Source organism: Coenobita brevimanus, chromosome 65, assembly GCF_032717465.1.
Source record: "Coenobita brevimanus isolate Jiangsu-jjx chromosome 65, ASM3271746v2, whole genome shotgun sequence".
NCBI classification, from domain to species: domain Eukaryota; kingdom Metazoa; phylum Arthropoda; class Malacostraca; order Decapoda; family Coenobitidae; genus Coenobita; species Coenobita brevimanus.
The window spans coordinates 759,362-773,444 of NC_137018.1; the positions used below are offsets into that span (position 1 = coordinate 759,362).

The 14,083-nt window shown below is 42.3% G+C and overlaps 1 protein-coding gene across 1 annotated transcript in view; it reads right to left on the bottom strand.

Moving 5' to 3' along the window:
* The window catches only part of Atg1 (serine/threonine-protein kinase unc-51-like protein Atg1), a 180,701-nt gene that overhangs the window by 48,604 nt on the left and 118,014 nt on the right, over positions 1-14,083 (bottom strand). The window contains exons 4-7 of the mRNA XM_080276333.1: positions 13,814-13,846; positions 2,351-2,387; positions 1,845-1,895; positions 83-205 (exon numbers count right to left, since the gene is read on the bottom strand). Of these exons, the coding sequence (XP_080132459.1) occupies positions 83-205; positions 1,845-1,895; positions 2,351-2,387; positions 13,814-13,846 (244 nt within the window). The remainder of the gene's footprint in view (positions 1-82; positions 206-1,844; positions 1,896-2,350; positions 2,388-13,813; positions 13,847-14,083) is intronic.

Sequence of the window (14,083 nt, forward strand, 5' to 3'; positions counted from 1 at the left end):
AGATGAATCCAGTCTTGTACTAACCATTTTGGGCATTTTTTGGTGACAGGATTCGAACCTGTAGGAGATGCGTGTAACTCACCGATTTTGAGCGTGATGAGGTGAGGCGGTGGGTTTGGCTTGCCGGCATGTGCCAGTAGGATGTTCTGTGGCTTGAGATCCCGGTGCACGATGCCCTTCCCATATAGGGCCCGCATCGACTCAGCTGCAACACACATACGCATTAACATTCTCAGGCTCATATGTCTCAGTCTTGGCTGAATAAAATCGTCTGACGTTAGTTGGATTGGAACAGTTATCTCGAAGTGCAGAACATTAACACTCAGGATTCCATGACACAGGTGAATGAAATCATTTGACGCTACCTGAAAGAGAATATTGAAGTCGTCTTGACCACACAAGGATTAACATACTCACTGCCACCAATTCTTTGTTTCATTACTTCTATTACCTGACGACTGTGTTAATCTTAGAAGGACCTCTCGTAGGGATGGGTAACATAGTCTCCATTAACCCCTTTTGTATATGTACCGTCTTAATTTTATCTGACGATTTCTTTCAAATTTGCAAGGGCCTATAGTGGAAGCTTAGGAAGGCATCTAGCACCCCTTTCTAACTGTTTTATGTTGAATATTACACCACAGTATTCTCTTATATACTATTCACAGCTTTTACTACATACACAGAAAGTACGGGTAACATACCGGGAATATTAACGTAGGCTACTACACGCAGGGGAAAAAATTTAAAATAAAGAAGTACCTGGGAGCCTCCTACGATGAAGAGAATAAGAACTTAGGGGTTACATAGTTCAGTACGTCTGATGTTTTATGTATTTCAGAGGACAATGCTAGGGTTATCATGAACTCATAAGGGCCTTCATGTCCATACATCACTATCTGGTCTTCCACATTTCAGCCTCATCGTATTCCTATCACGCCATTCATACTGCTCCATTGAATACTACATGGAATTTCACATACTTATTAACATTATGTGGTTATTACTACAATCAGATATATGCCGCTAGGTCCTTCACGCACAACGACCTGTAGTACTTTCTCTAACCCGTTCCGCCCGAGGACGTCTTTCCCAGGCTGAACACAATCATTAGAAAACTTTACGTACTAGAACCACGCAGTAAAGACTTGGGTCTCAGATTCGAAATTTCTTACAGTGTACAATTAGTTCTCAGGCCATCTGAAAAAGGGTCTGAATTCCGGATCATAATCATCTTGAAACCTGAACTTAAAAATGGAGTGAGTCTGATTTCAGAAACATGGGAAGAGAGAAAATATAAAAAAAGGGCGAACTAACACCCGCAAATCCAATGAAATGGGCAGTAGTTGTTTCATGAGGTTCACATTATCCACTCGTCCCTTATGGCAATACACATATTTTAACTGCAAGTAATTCCTAAATCGTAGCTTTACCCATTCCAGTGATATGAATGGTTATGCAACAAAGCCTCATGAAAAGCTGGATCATTTACTAACCTGGTGCGTGCCAGCTCTCAGGCAGCACCCGTTACAGCCCTCCATGATCCTTCACATTTTATCTAAACAGAGTGCACGGAAACATATACTAACTTGAATACCTTCAAAAAGAAACAATGAAAAAAAAAAAAAGACTAAGGAATTGATCAACACACTGTTCCTTCATTATTTCCAATACCTTTAATGTTTTTAAAATGCCACCACGAAATATGGCACACCATTTTCTTACACCTCTATATCCGTTCAACTATAATACAAATATATGATCGGATGAATACGTGTGGATAATCGCACGTCAGTGTTAACCAATACTAACCCAGTGAAATACACGAAACAAGGAACACTTACCCATCTGCCGCAGAAAGAATCTTATGGTGTCTTCACTGAGCGTCCCCTTGGCTGTTGAAACAAACACATCGTCATCAGTACGTTGTGTTATATTACGACTTATTTATGACAACTACTTTATGAAGATTTTTAAAGATACTTCTTATCAGATATGGTGTGTGTGTGTGTGTGTGTGTGTGTGTGTGTGTGTGTGTGTGTGTGTGTGTAACTGATGGAAAAACATATTGTTCACCTTCCTGCCCCCCACAGAGCATTAGATACGACGACAGTGCGTCACACAACAGATTAGCAATGTCACACAGGGATGTAAGCAGATACAGTTGAATGAAAAACAGATAAATGGACAGCAGTGTATGTTTTCGTTTCTCACCGTGTCAAGCCTAGATGAGATACGGGATAGGGCGTCAGGTAACAGACAGGCAGGCAGAAAGAAAAAATATATACATCTATGTTGAGGCTTAAATCTGCTATCAACAATGCTGAAGGTATACGAATAAATTACTTACCCTGAAGGTAGTCGGCCAAGTCACCGCCATTACAGTACTGCGAAGACAGAAAAAGAGAACAGTTAGCTAAAAGAGTAACCAATTTAAATAAGTAGTTCTGCTTTGAATTCAAATAGATTTACCAAGAGAGTATATGCTTTCCCTACAATATATGACCCTTCGACATAATGAAAAACCGAAGCATCCATGATACTGATGCGATATGATTTCTAGTTTTAACACCTGACATCCCTTTGTACAGTGTATTATATAATTCATTAAAAACTATATTACTCAGGTCTTTGTTTGCGACCACACAGACGGACATTTTAAAATACCCATTTCATGTACATTGTCTCACATCAGTATATTGCTTTAACTCTTGATGGGAAATTGTATTTATTTACCTGATGTGAACTCTCCTTCTTCAATACTATAATAAATACACAAACTTCTGCAAGAGAATAGTTACACCAGCTGACGTACTTTGTCCTCCATAAATATCATCATGTGAAAGGTGTGTTAGCTGATGAGGTGCTGACGTGTACCCAACGGCCTTCTAATTCGGGGAGGAAAGGAGAGGAGAGGAGAGGAGAGGAATGAAAATGAGAGGAAAGGAGAGGAGAGGAAAGAAAATGAGAGGAAAGGAGAGGAGAGGAAAGAAAATGAGAGGAAAGGAGAGGAGAGGAGAGGAAAGAAAAGGAGAGGAAAGGAGAGGAGGGGGGGGGAATAAGGAAATGGAAAGGGAAGAAAGTGAAAGGGAGAAGGTAAAGCTGATGAGGGAGGGTCAGTATTGGATAAGTACCTACTTATACAACTTACTCACGCTCCTCAACCTCCTAAGAGTTTTCAATCCTCTGTCAACCCCTCTAATTCATGAACACCGCTGTAACCTCAGACAACTACTTACATTTCAGTCACGACTATCATCTTCCACACTCACATCTTACCGTCTTGTCAAACCTTCCAACCCATAAACCATCACTGAACTGCATCAATCTTTAACACTTCAAGCCACTGATACACCAAAATTCTGAAGCATCTTTCTTCTCAAGACCTCTCTCAGTCAGTATATCAGTAAGGGTTCCGTAAAGGGATGCTCCAATGACATTCAGACTCCTGGACATCATCCTTTCGCACCTTCAGTGAAACTTTCGTGCACTATCAACAGTGGAGTTCTTCAGGGTTTTGGTATTTCACTCACTCTCCTAACACTACTTATCGCTGACCCTCTGAGAAGTGCATCTATTCATATCACATCAGTCAGTTCCTTGAAGCGCCATCACCCACCACAAAACTCGCAGGACAATACCTAACTTCTGATCTTAACTCGTCCTGATGCATCAGAAACTCAATCCTTCCATCATTATACCTGGTACAACCTTTTCAAAGCCCATCTTCTTACCACCTTAAACCATCGTTTCCCAATGACCCTGCTTCATCTGCAAAACCAATACCGGCACAAATATTACGGTGGACTTAACCCTTTCAGTATGAAGACGACTTTCATGATGTTTTCTTGCTACTTTCTGATGCTGTTGTTCCGTTTAGGTGCTATTTCACCGTAGGAAGTAAACACAGCCTTCACTAAGCCATTCCATACAAGCTGCCTTTTTCAAATTCATTACACTCGTCGATCATCAATTTTGTACGGAAGACATGACCAGACTGAAGAGGGATAAAGAGACACGCAGCACCTATCAATATCACACACACCTGGTTAACGATGCACGTCTTCAAAGCCCGTATTCTTGTCGGGTAACGAAGCTCCCTAACACCTTTTCCAAAGCAATTTATTTTGCTTATTACACCTTACTGTCCTTTTCTGTGTTACGTAAGTTCTTTAAATACCGCCTCACTTTATATACACACCGTGCGAAAGGATATTAACCAGCCACATCAAAAAATAAATTGCAAAAGAGGAGGTGTCTGGGAGCTTCCTTAACCGAAGGAATGTAGGCCCAACAGCCTTTCTCCCTCACTACAAACTCCAGACCTTCCCACGCCATGAGTTCAAGTGTCAACATAGAAGGATATTGATGCTGACTTGTATTCTATTTCATTTTCTTTGAGAGGGGAGGGAGCAATTTTTGGGTTTGTTCTTTACACTATTCTACATCTACACACACACACACACACACACACACACACACACACACACACACACACACACACACACACACACACACACACAGCAGTAACATACGAGACAGCAGCATACATAATAAGGATCAATGACGCCTGAGGGCGAATAATGCAGGCAAGAGGCGACCAAGCACGTCTGCCATTGTATCTGTACACACACTGTTTTTACCACATACTGGCAAGGTTCGCTCTTGTTTATTAATAGTCTTGTCTACAAATAACACAAGCACTTCAACCCAATGACGCCTTTTGCCTTTTATTCTTGATTTTACGAAGGTTTGGAGGGACTTGGAGGTAAAGGAGTTAGATATAGACTTTATTAACAACTATGATACGAGACGTGTTTTAAGTTGACCCACATTCGTCTGACTGTAGCATGAAAATAATGTATGTCACCATTGTAAAGTGATAAAAATTATTTGGACGGTTCCTCAAGATCTACATTTAATCCCATCCGAATGCCTGCCCTTAAATAAGAACCAAACTGATCAGACACTCCAATGTTTATGTATCGTATAGCAAATGTACACAAAGCACAATTACTTTATTACATCGAGACACTAAAATAGCTACAAGAAAGAGAAACAGAGACAAGAAACATTAAACAATGAGCACCGGCATTACTATCACATGATTCTCATAATTTCATCAAATCTTCCTGAACAATATCAAAACTTTACAAACTTTATCTGTCAGTGATCTAAACACTAGCAATCTTTATTTCTCGAGCCATCTTAGTTTATATATTAATCCCTTCATTCCAAAGATGCATTTTTCGCCTTCTTCTTGTTACTCACAGAGGAATTTATATACAGTAGCTTTGGAGAGACTTTGGACAGGAGAATTAAGACATAGCCTTCGCTTACCCTCTCATTACTCAAGGTCTTCTAAATGCTGAATACAATCACTTGGAGACAGCAAAACTAAAACAATGAAACAGGTCGCCTAATTAAAGAGGGTTTACGATAATGCCTGTTTCTTCTTCTAGCATTTTTTCTTTCTTTTAAGTTCAGAAAGATCCAAATAGCTTAATAAATCTTCCCAGCACACATTATTTTTCAGAATTTAAAAAAAAATAATAAATAATAATCTGGTGATTCTCTAAGATGATAAACAAAAATGATTTGCTAATACTTTAATCGGTAGCTTAAGCGTCCAAACATGCACGTTTTCTGACGCTCTACATGCGTTGGAGAGGAACACTGTCAGAAATATATTCATATAAAATCACCCAACAGTCATCGCATTTTGCTTCCTATCAAGCCTAGGCTAATTGTATCAACAAATCTGTTTAGCCGTACAACTGTGAGTGTCGTCGGTAGGGGCATTATTTCAGGTCATTTTACGTTCATTCTGGTTTAATTGGATCGTGAAAGCTCAAAGACGTCCATCTGGTGCACTTTAAGTTCACTTGGATCAATTCAAATAACTGCAGATCCAAATTAAGTCAACTGAATAACGGTAAATGTCACTATTCCCGTGAAGAGTAATTGTCAAGGGAGCATTGGTTCCAAGGAAAAGTTATCGAGAGGGTAGTAATACTGAAGTTATCTTCTGACCTCTGATCTAGGCAGGATAATATAAAAATGATTAAAACGAGCATCACCTAATGATTAAACTCCTTTAAACCGACAATTTATTCCTTAGTTTATTCTTCTTCTCCAGGTTTTCCTGTTCAGCTGTGGAGAAACACTGCGAAGTAGTTAATGGGTTTTGTTACTGGCAGATGTAAAAGTCTTTCCTAGATGATTACAGTCGTCTGGAAGTAGTATGAACCATTACAATTAGTCTTCAGGGTCAACTGGTAATCCTTAATGGAACTGAACTGACCAAACAGAATCTGAAGCGACATAACTCAAACTGACCTGATCAGCACTTGGTCTAGACAAAGCTATAATGACTCTCACAATGCTAAAGGGGATAGACACTGACCTGGAGTGTAGGGGCCACAGGCTATACTTCAATACTACAATACAGCATACATTTTATGAGTAAGACGCCGACCTTACGCCTCTGATAACATTACCCATATGATCGGAAACCTTTCACAACTCTTTGAATGACTCGAATCAACGTCAGCAACGCGAGGTCGTCATTCAAATTTCAGTAGTCTACCACCAGACAACTGGGCGTCTCAAACAAATGTCTATCTACTGTATATACCTGGGCTAGTTCCGTTAATCACCATCACTTTGCACTAATACCATCATACTCGTCATCGTACAGCAATTTACCCAGAATACAATACAATGGGATGGGAACGACCTAGAAACAATACGGCAAAACACAAAAATAGACCAATCAACATAATGCCAGACAACCGGGTCACTGACGTCAACCATTTAGTCATCATTCATGAATCCACAGCACAAGCAAACGATCCACACACACACACACACACACACACACACACACACACACACACACACACACACACACACACACACACACACACACACACACACACACACACACACACACACACACACACACACACACACACACACACACCTGTGAGTGTCTAAGCTGAAAGAGGATTTAATAAAAGTTACATAACATTATTAGAATACAAATATTCTCGGACATAATGGTCTTACTACCTGGGCAGATAACAAAGTTAGTGGGCATAACGAGTTTATTCCCAGTAAGTCCCTGGCCCCTGCTTGCTTGCAATCTCTTCCTCGTTACTACATTCCGGAGCGCAACATTATTCTACGCATGCATAACTTTATTATTAAATATCGTGTTTCAGTAATACATACAGCAGGCCAGCAGGCTCTCCAAAACAAGTTCCTCTTACTGTCAACACCAAACTAAATGCACTTTACACACTTACACTTCCTATTCAAAAATTTTCGGAAAAAAAAAAAAAAAAAAAAAAAAAAAAAAATGGCATTCAACAGACCTCGGAGTCCCCTTGTGTGTGTGTGTGGGGGGGGGGGAACCATCAAAGTCCCCATCATCCACCCCTCTTCCGCTGACGACCCAGCGAGATGCCTGCAACCACTGTCTGACTCACTTTTTCTTCATTTCTGCAACATTCACAGCCTTTCCTCTAACTTTCTCTCTGTTGAGCACCACCTCTCCTCTAAACCTCACCTTCCATTCCTAACTGAGACTCAGCTGTCTGAGGCGACTGATAGCAAACCCTTCTCTGTATCCTCCTAATTTCCCTATACTCTTCTCAAAGCCAAAGGTGGCTGTTGTGTATATGTACGCAACGACATGTCTTGCTCTCATGTTCCTGAACTTGAATCTTCTGAATTCTCTACTCTCTGGCTTCGGCGGCTTTCCTGTCATTCTCTGACTAAAATATATAAATGCTGTTTACTTATCCCCTAATTCTACTGACTATCAAAAATTCTTCCACTATCTTCCTTCTACGATGGAACACATCCTATCCATTTCTCCTTTCCCTGAAATCTCCATTCTGGGGGACTACAATGTTCACCACCATCTTTGGCTCTCCTCTTCTGTCGCTGATCCACCTGGTGAACAAGCCTAAACCTTTTCTGTCCTTAATGACCTACAGCAGCTTGTACAGCACCCTACCCGTATCCCTGACCGCCTTGGGGAAAGTTCCAACATGTTCCAGCTTTTCTTTACAATTAATCCTTCTTCTTACGCTGTTAATCTTTCCGACTCCTCCGATCACAACTTTACTACTTTAACCTGTCCCATCGTTCCAGTAAAGCTAGTCGACCCTCCAAAGAGGCGTTAGTTGTGGCACTTTGGAGCTGCTGACTTGAAGGCCCTCAGGCAATACAACTTTGATTTTTCCCTGGAATGATTGTTGCTTCCATGGCCGGGAGCCATCTGAGTGTGCCTTGCGCATTACCAAGGTTATTCTCTCGGGCATGGCAGCATACATTCCATCTCATCTCTTTTATGTTTCTGCATGGAATCGTGCTAAGTTCGTTCTTCGCTCTGCTAAAAATAATTTCATTCATATTACATGCCCTGAACTCTCCAACTGGAATTCTTCCCGCTCCTTCCGGCATCTTGCCAAAAACCTTTCTAACAACTTTACCGCATAATCTTTCCCTCCTCTTTTCCACTCTATAGCTATTTCTTCTACTGATAAAGCAGATCTCTTCACTCAGACTTTCTCCTTCAATTCCACCTTAGATGATTCCGGCGCTGTTCGTCCACCACTTCCCCCCTCTGACTTCCTCATGGATGACATTAAAATGTCTTCAATTGATGTATTTCATGCCACCACTGGCCTCAATACTAATAAGGGATATGGACAGTCCCTCTTGTTGTTCTCAAGAACTGTGCAACCACCCTGCCTAGGTAAACTATTTCACCGTTGTCAACCAAATCGTACCTTTCCTTTTTGCTGGAAGTTTGATCTCATTCAGCCAGTCCCAAAGAAGGGTGACCATTCCCATCCCTCTATCACCCAACTGCTTTAACATCCTGTTTCAAAAGTTTTTTACTCCATTCTTAACAAAAATAATAATAATAATAATATTAAATAAGCATCTTTCCTATCACAATCTTCTTTCTGATCGTCAGTATGGGTTCCACCAAGCACGCGCCCCGGCGATTTTCTCACCTACCTTTCAGACTCCTGGTCCTCCTCCTTTCGGGGCCGGCGAAAGCTTTGCCAATGCACTTGACATGCTAAAGGTTTTCGATTGGGTCTGACATAAATCTCTAATTTCCAAACTGCCCTTTTATGGTTTCTATCCTTCTATCTTGCCTTCATCTCTACTTTCCGTTCTGGTTGTTCTATAGTTGCTATTGCAGATGGCCACTGTTCTCCCAGAGCTATCAATACACTATTGTGGTGTTCCTCAGGGTTCTGTCCTATCACCAACTCTCTTCCTTTTATTCATCATGGGCCTTCTCAGCTGTACATCTAACCCTATCCACTCATACGCTGATGACTCCACCCTTCACCTTTCCATTCACTTCCCACAGCGTCCACCTCAGCAGTTACTTCAACAAATAAAGGGATGAGGCTATGGCACACCTAATGTCTTACTTGGCTCATATCTCTGACTGGGGTAAAAATGATCTTGTTTTTAATATATCAAAAACTCAGTTCTTACAATTCCACAAAATCTTCCACAGGAATAGCCTCTAATTTTTAACAATATCCAGCTCAATCCTGCATCATCTTTTAACATACTTGGGATTTCATTCTCTCGGGATTTATGTTGGAAAGAACATAACACCTCTCTTGTAACTGCTTCCAAAAGACTGAGTGTGCTAAGCCGACTATGTGCCTTTTCAACCCTGCACAGGTTTTACTCGCCCCTGTGTAGAGTACAACTCTCGTGTGTGGGACGCCCAGCTCATCTCAACAAGGTGGAGTCAAAGGTTATTCATCTCATTAACTCTCCTCTTACAGGCTCCTTTCAACCTCTGTCTCTTTGCCGCCCTGCTGCATCTTTTCCTTTTTTTTATCGCTACTTCAATGGTCATTGCTCATCTGAACTGTTTGCTTGCATCCCTCCACCACTACAGCAGGCACGTAACACCCGTCTAGCAACAAACTCTCGTCCCTTTTCTGTCCAACTCTCTAATGCAAGAGTTAACCGCTGCTCCCAGTCCCACATGTATGCAACAGATCACCTCTGGAGCTGCCCCCCTCTGTCCTTATTTCCTACTGTCTACGATCTCCAGTCTTTCAAACGCAGTGTGTCCAGGCATCTAGAAATGAACGGATCTTGGTTCTCTCTATCATCTTTTTTCTTAGAGGGAACAATTTGCAGGCTCCTGGCCTTTAGTTCCTTCTTCCTTGCATTAGGAAAAAAAAAATGTCAGCACAAACATCATAAGCCCGCTTACACTACTTCCACAAATATCTCTGTTGTCTGTCAGTATGGATCGAAGTGTTAGCCCTAATGTCTACAAACTCATTTCCTCCATCTTCCATACAACTACCCTCTTACCTTCAACAACACACAACCCAGCCCTGCATTATCTTCCAACATATTCGACCTATTTTACGCTATCAAACCTGAAATGATTGTGTTACTCTAGCAAAAAAAAAAAAAAAAAATCTTCCCTTCCATTACATAATATTGAGAGGAGCTCGTTCTATATTCGCCCCTGCTCAGCTGCTGACTCTGTACTGGGTCCTCATTCACCTTAACTCGTGTGTGTGTGTGTGTGTGTGTGTGTGTGGGGGGGGGGGGGGACTGGGACGAGGGAGATCCAACATAAAGCACTCTAAACATGGTCGTCACATGCTCTTCCGTCTCGTGTGTGTGTGTGTGTGTGTGTGTGTGTGTGTGTGTGTGTGTGTGTGTGTGTGTGTGTGTGTGTGTGTGTGTGTGTGTGTGTGTGTGTGTGTGTGTGTGTGTGTGTGTGTGTGTGTGTGTGTGTGTGTGTGTGTGTGTGTGTGTGTGTGTGTGTGTGTGTGTGTGTGTGTGTGTGTGTGTGTGTGTGTGTGTGTGTGTGTGTGTGTGTGTGTGTGTGTGTGTGTGTGTGTGTGTGTGTGTGTGTGTGTGTGTGTGTGTGTGTGTGTGTGTGTGTGTGTGTGTGTGTGTGTGTGTGTGTGTGTGTGTGTGTGTGTGTGTGTGTGTGTGTGTGTGTGTGTGTGTGTGTGTGTGTGTGTGTGTGTGTGTGTGTGTGTGTGTGTGTGTGTGTGTGTGTGTGTGTGTGTGTGTGTGTGTGTGTGTGTGTGTGTGTGTGTGTGTGTGTGTGTGTGTGTGTGTGTGTGTGTGTGTGTGTGTGTGTGTGTGTGTGTGTGTGTGTGTGTGTGTGTGTGTGTGTGTGTGTGTGTGTGTGTGTGTGTGTGTGTGTTACAAGGTCATGATAATGAAGGGTGTAAACAAGTTCAGGGGTCTCGAACGAATCTGGCTTCCTATGTTATACCGGACTTTCTTTAATAAACAAAAAAGAAAAACATTCCTGAGGCCCTGGAACATCTGGCTTTCAAACTGTTCTCTAGAGGACACCACTTGCACCCGGTAACACGGTTCTCCTCCGCTCTCATTACGTAGCTGGGTACGGAGAGCAGGGAGGCACACACACCAATGGTTGAAGAGAAGAAAGGAAAATGAAAGGAAAGGGAAGATAAAGATTAGAAAACGCATGAAACACGAGAGAAAGGGTGAAGTGCAAGGATCTGGGAAACACGAAAAGGGGACGATGGGCGATGGAGTAGAACGGGAGTGAGGTTACAGGTGAAACACAAAAAGGGGATGACGTGTGATGGAGTGAAACGATAGTAAAGTCACAGGTAAACACGAGGCAAAAATTACACATTCCTTACAGATAAGCTTTTTACCACTAAAAATATCCACACCAAAAGTACCTTTGCTGCTCACTTTCATTGCTGAAACACGATTGAACACCAAAGTATTGTATTACATTGGTTACACACGAGAATAACAGGAAAGATTCGCGATAAACTCTACACCTTTGAATCGCTGGCAGCAAAAACAAACACATCCTAGCCAAACCGCCTGTCATCACCATAGCAACCAACCAGTCATCCTCTCGTCCGCCTCGCGACCTTCCTATCTTCACTGCTATCACCTCCCTCACACTCTACATCTCCTCTTCACTGCTTGTTCCTTCAAAAACCTCTATTTTTAAGGGACTGCACCTACACAACACATTTTCCAGATATATAGTAATTCTTCAGTCCTCTACACTACTGCACCTGAAACAAAAAGTCAATTGTACCATCATCTAACTTACGATACCTTGGACAAAATGAAAAATGGACTAAACCCTATGACACAGGACAGACGACACGAGAGTTAGGATTTGACCGAGCTAATCTCTTCCCGCCCCCTCCTCTCCAGCAGGGGGAGGGGGGGAGATGTGCCTTTTGCAGTCAGGTCAGTGTACTGTGTTGCTCGATGGCCTTGACTGTGCTTATTTTTTCCCTTTGGCATTTCACATCCCTCCTTTTCCCATCCCATTTCACATGCTTTTCCCAAACTAGTATCGTTATATTATTTTTCGTAGTCGTCTTCTTCCTCTGCTTTCTTTCTTTATTAACCCAGTCCCTTAATGGAAAAAGAATACAGTAAGCAAAAATTTTCACCATCCCAGCATCATTATTCACCACACATTTTACTCTGCGTTATGCTACTTGAGATAAAGAACGAAAAGGCGAGCGGGTTACACATATAAAACTAATAAAAGCGAAGATAAGTACTAAAAGGAATCGGGGAGATGAAAAGAAAGGGAAAGAATGGAAGAGATGGAGAGGAAGGGGATCGGAAAAGAAATGCAAGAAGCACGGATGGCAGGGAAGAAGGAAGAGAGTGGGTGAGGAGAGAAAAAAAAATGGAAGAGGGGAAGAAAGGGAGAGGAGAGAAAATCGGTGCAGAGGGGGATACGGTAGGGAGGAAGGGTGGAAGAAGAGAGCAGGGGACACGATTTTGAGGCAAAAGAAGGATGGGACGAGAAAATGAAGGAAGAGAGTGAAAAAGATGGAAGGGAGAAGGACGGAGGGATGGAACGAGGAAGAGGGAGGAGCAGGAGGAATATAGGAGATGACGGGAAGAGAAAAAAACAAAAGAAAAACGAAAAAATTGCCTATACCACGTTAGGGCAAGGAGAAGAGAAAACTCAGAGAAGTGGTAAGGGGGGAAGGGAGGTTAGTGGAGGAAAAGAGGGAGGAGGGGAAAGAGAAACTGGACACAGGTCACTACACAGGCCCTTGATGTCTCTCCCTCCCACACCTCTAGTCTTCGCCTTTGTTTCCTTCTCTACCAACCCCCCCTCCCCCCCCATCACTTTCCTCTCTATGGACTCTTTCCCTGACTCTTCTCTCGTCAATTTCCGTGCCCTCCTTTGTACTGATAAGCCTTATCCTCACAGCTCTCAGCGGCAGGATAAGAAGGGAAAACAGAACTCATTAGAAAGGTGCAGCAGTGTCATCATCACCCTACCTACGGCCTAATCACCGTAACTACCGTCATCATCATTACCACAACGTAAACATGCTGCCTCTGTGAGCGAATCAGCCTCTCCATACTTCTTCTATATTAACCAGCTTACAAAAATCGTGACTCGGCCATCACCATTTCTGCTTTTTTAACTGAATGCACTGTACAATGTATATAATATATACATACATATCCATCTGGCGCTGCTCAGAATAAAATTCTTCAGCATACAAAAGCACACTAAGTCAATGCGCTACAGAGTTAAAACCTTTCCTAACATTTTCCCTTCGCCTGCTTTTCCACTGTGAGCATTTTACATGTCCCCTCAACTAAGGCGAAGGTTTGAGGGGTGTGAGTCTATGAGCCTATGAGGTCCGTTGAGCGTTCTGTTTTCATGTTTACCATCTGCCTGAGCCCTGAGGCCATAACCACGAGTGGGAAGGCAGCGACCCCGACACCCACACACACTCACCTCCATCACCAGGAACACGTGGTTCGCCGTCTCCTGAAACACAAAGAAATAACTACATTATAATGCAATAATTTTAAGGTTACTTGTGGTACAGCAGATGACTATGATATCTAGTCTATCAGGACAGAAAGAAAACATTACAGAGGTGAGCAACCAGCAACACAATTACTCTAATGGGATTATAAAAAGACCTCAAGTCAAGTTAAAGAGTCTGTCTATTTATCTATCTATCTATAGCCCGAAGCCCTCATCCAGCAAATGGTGGCCGCA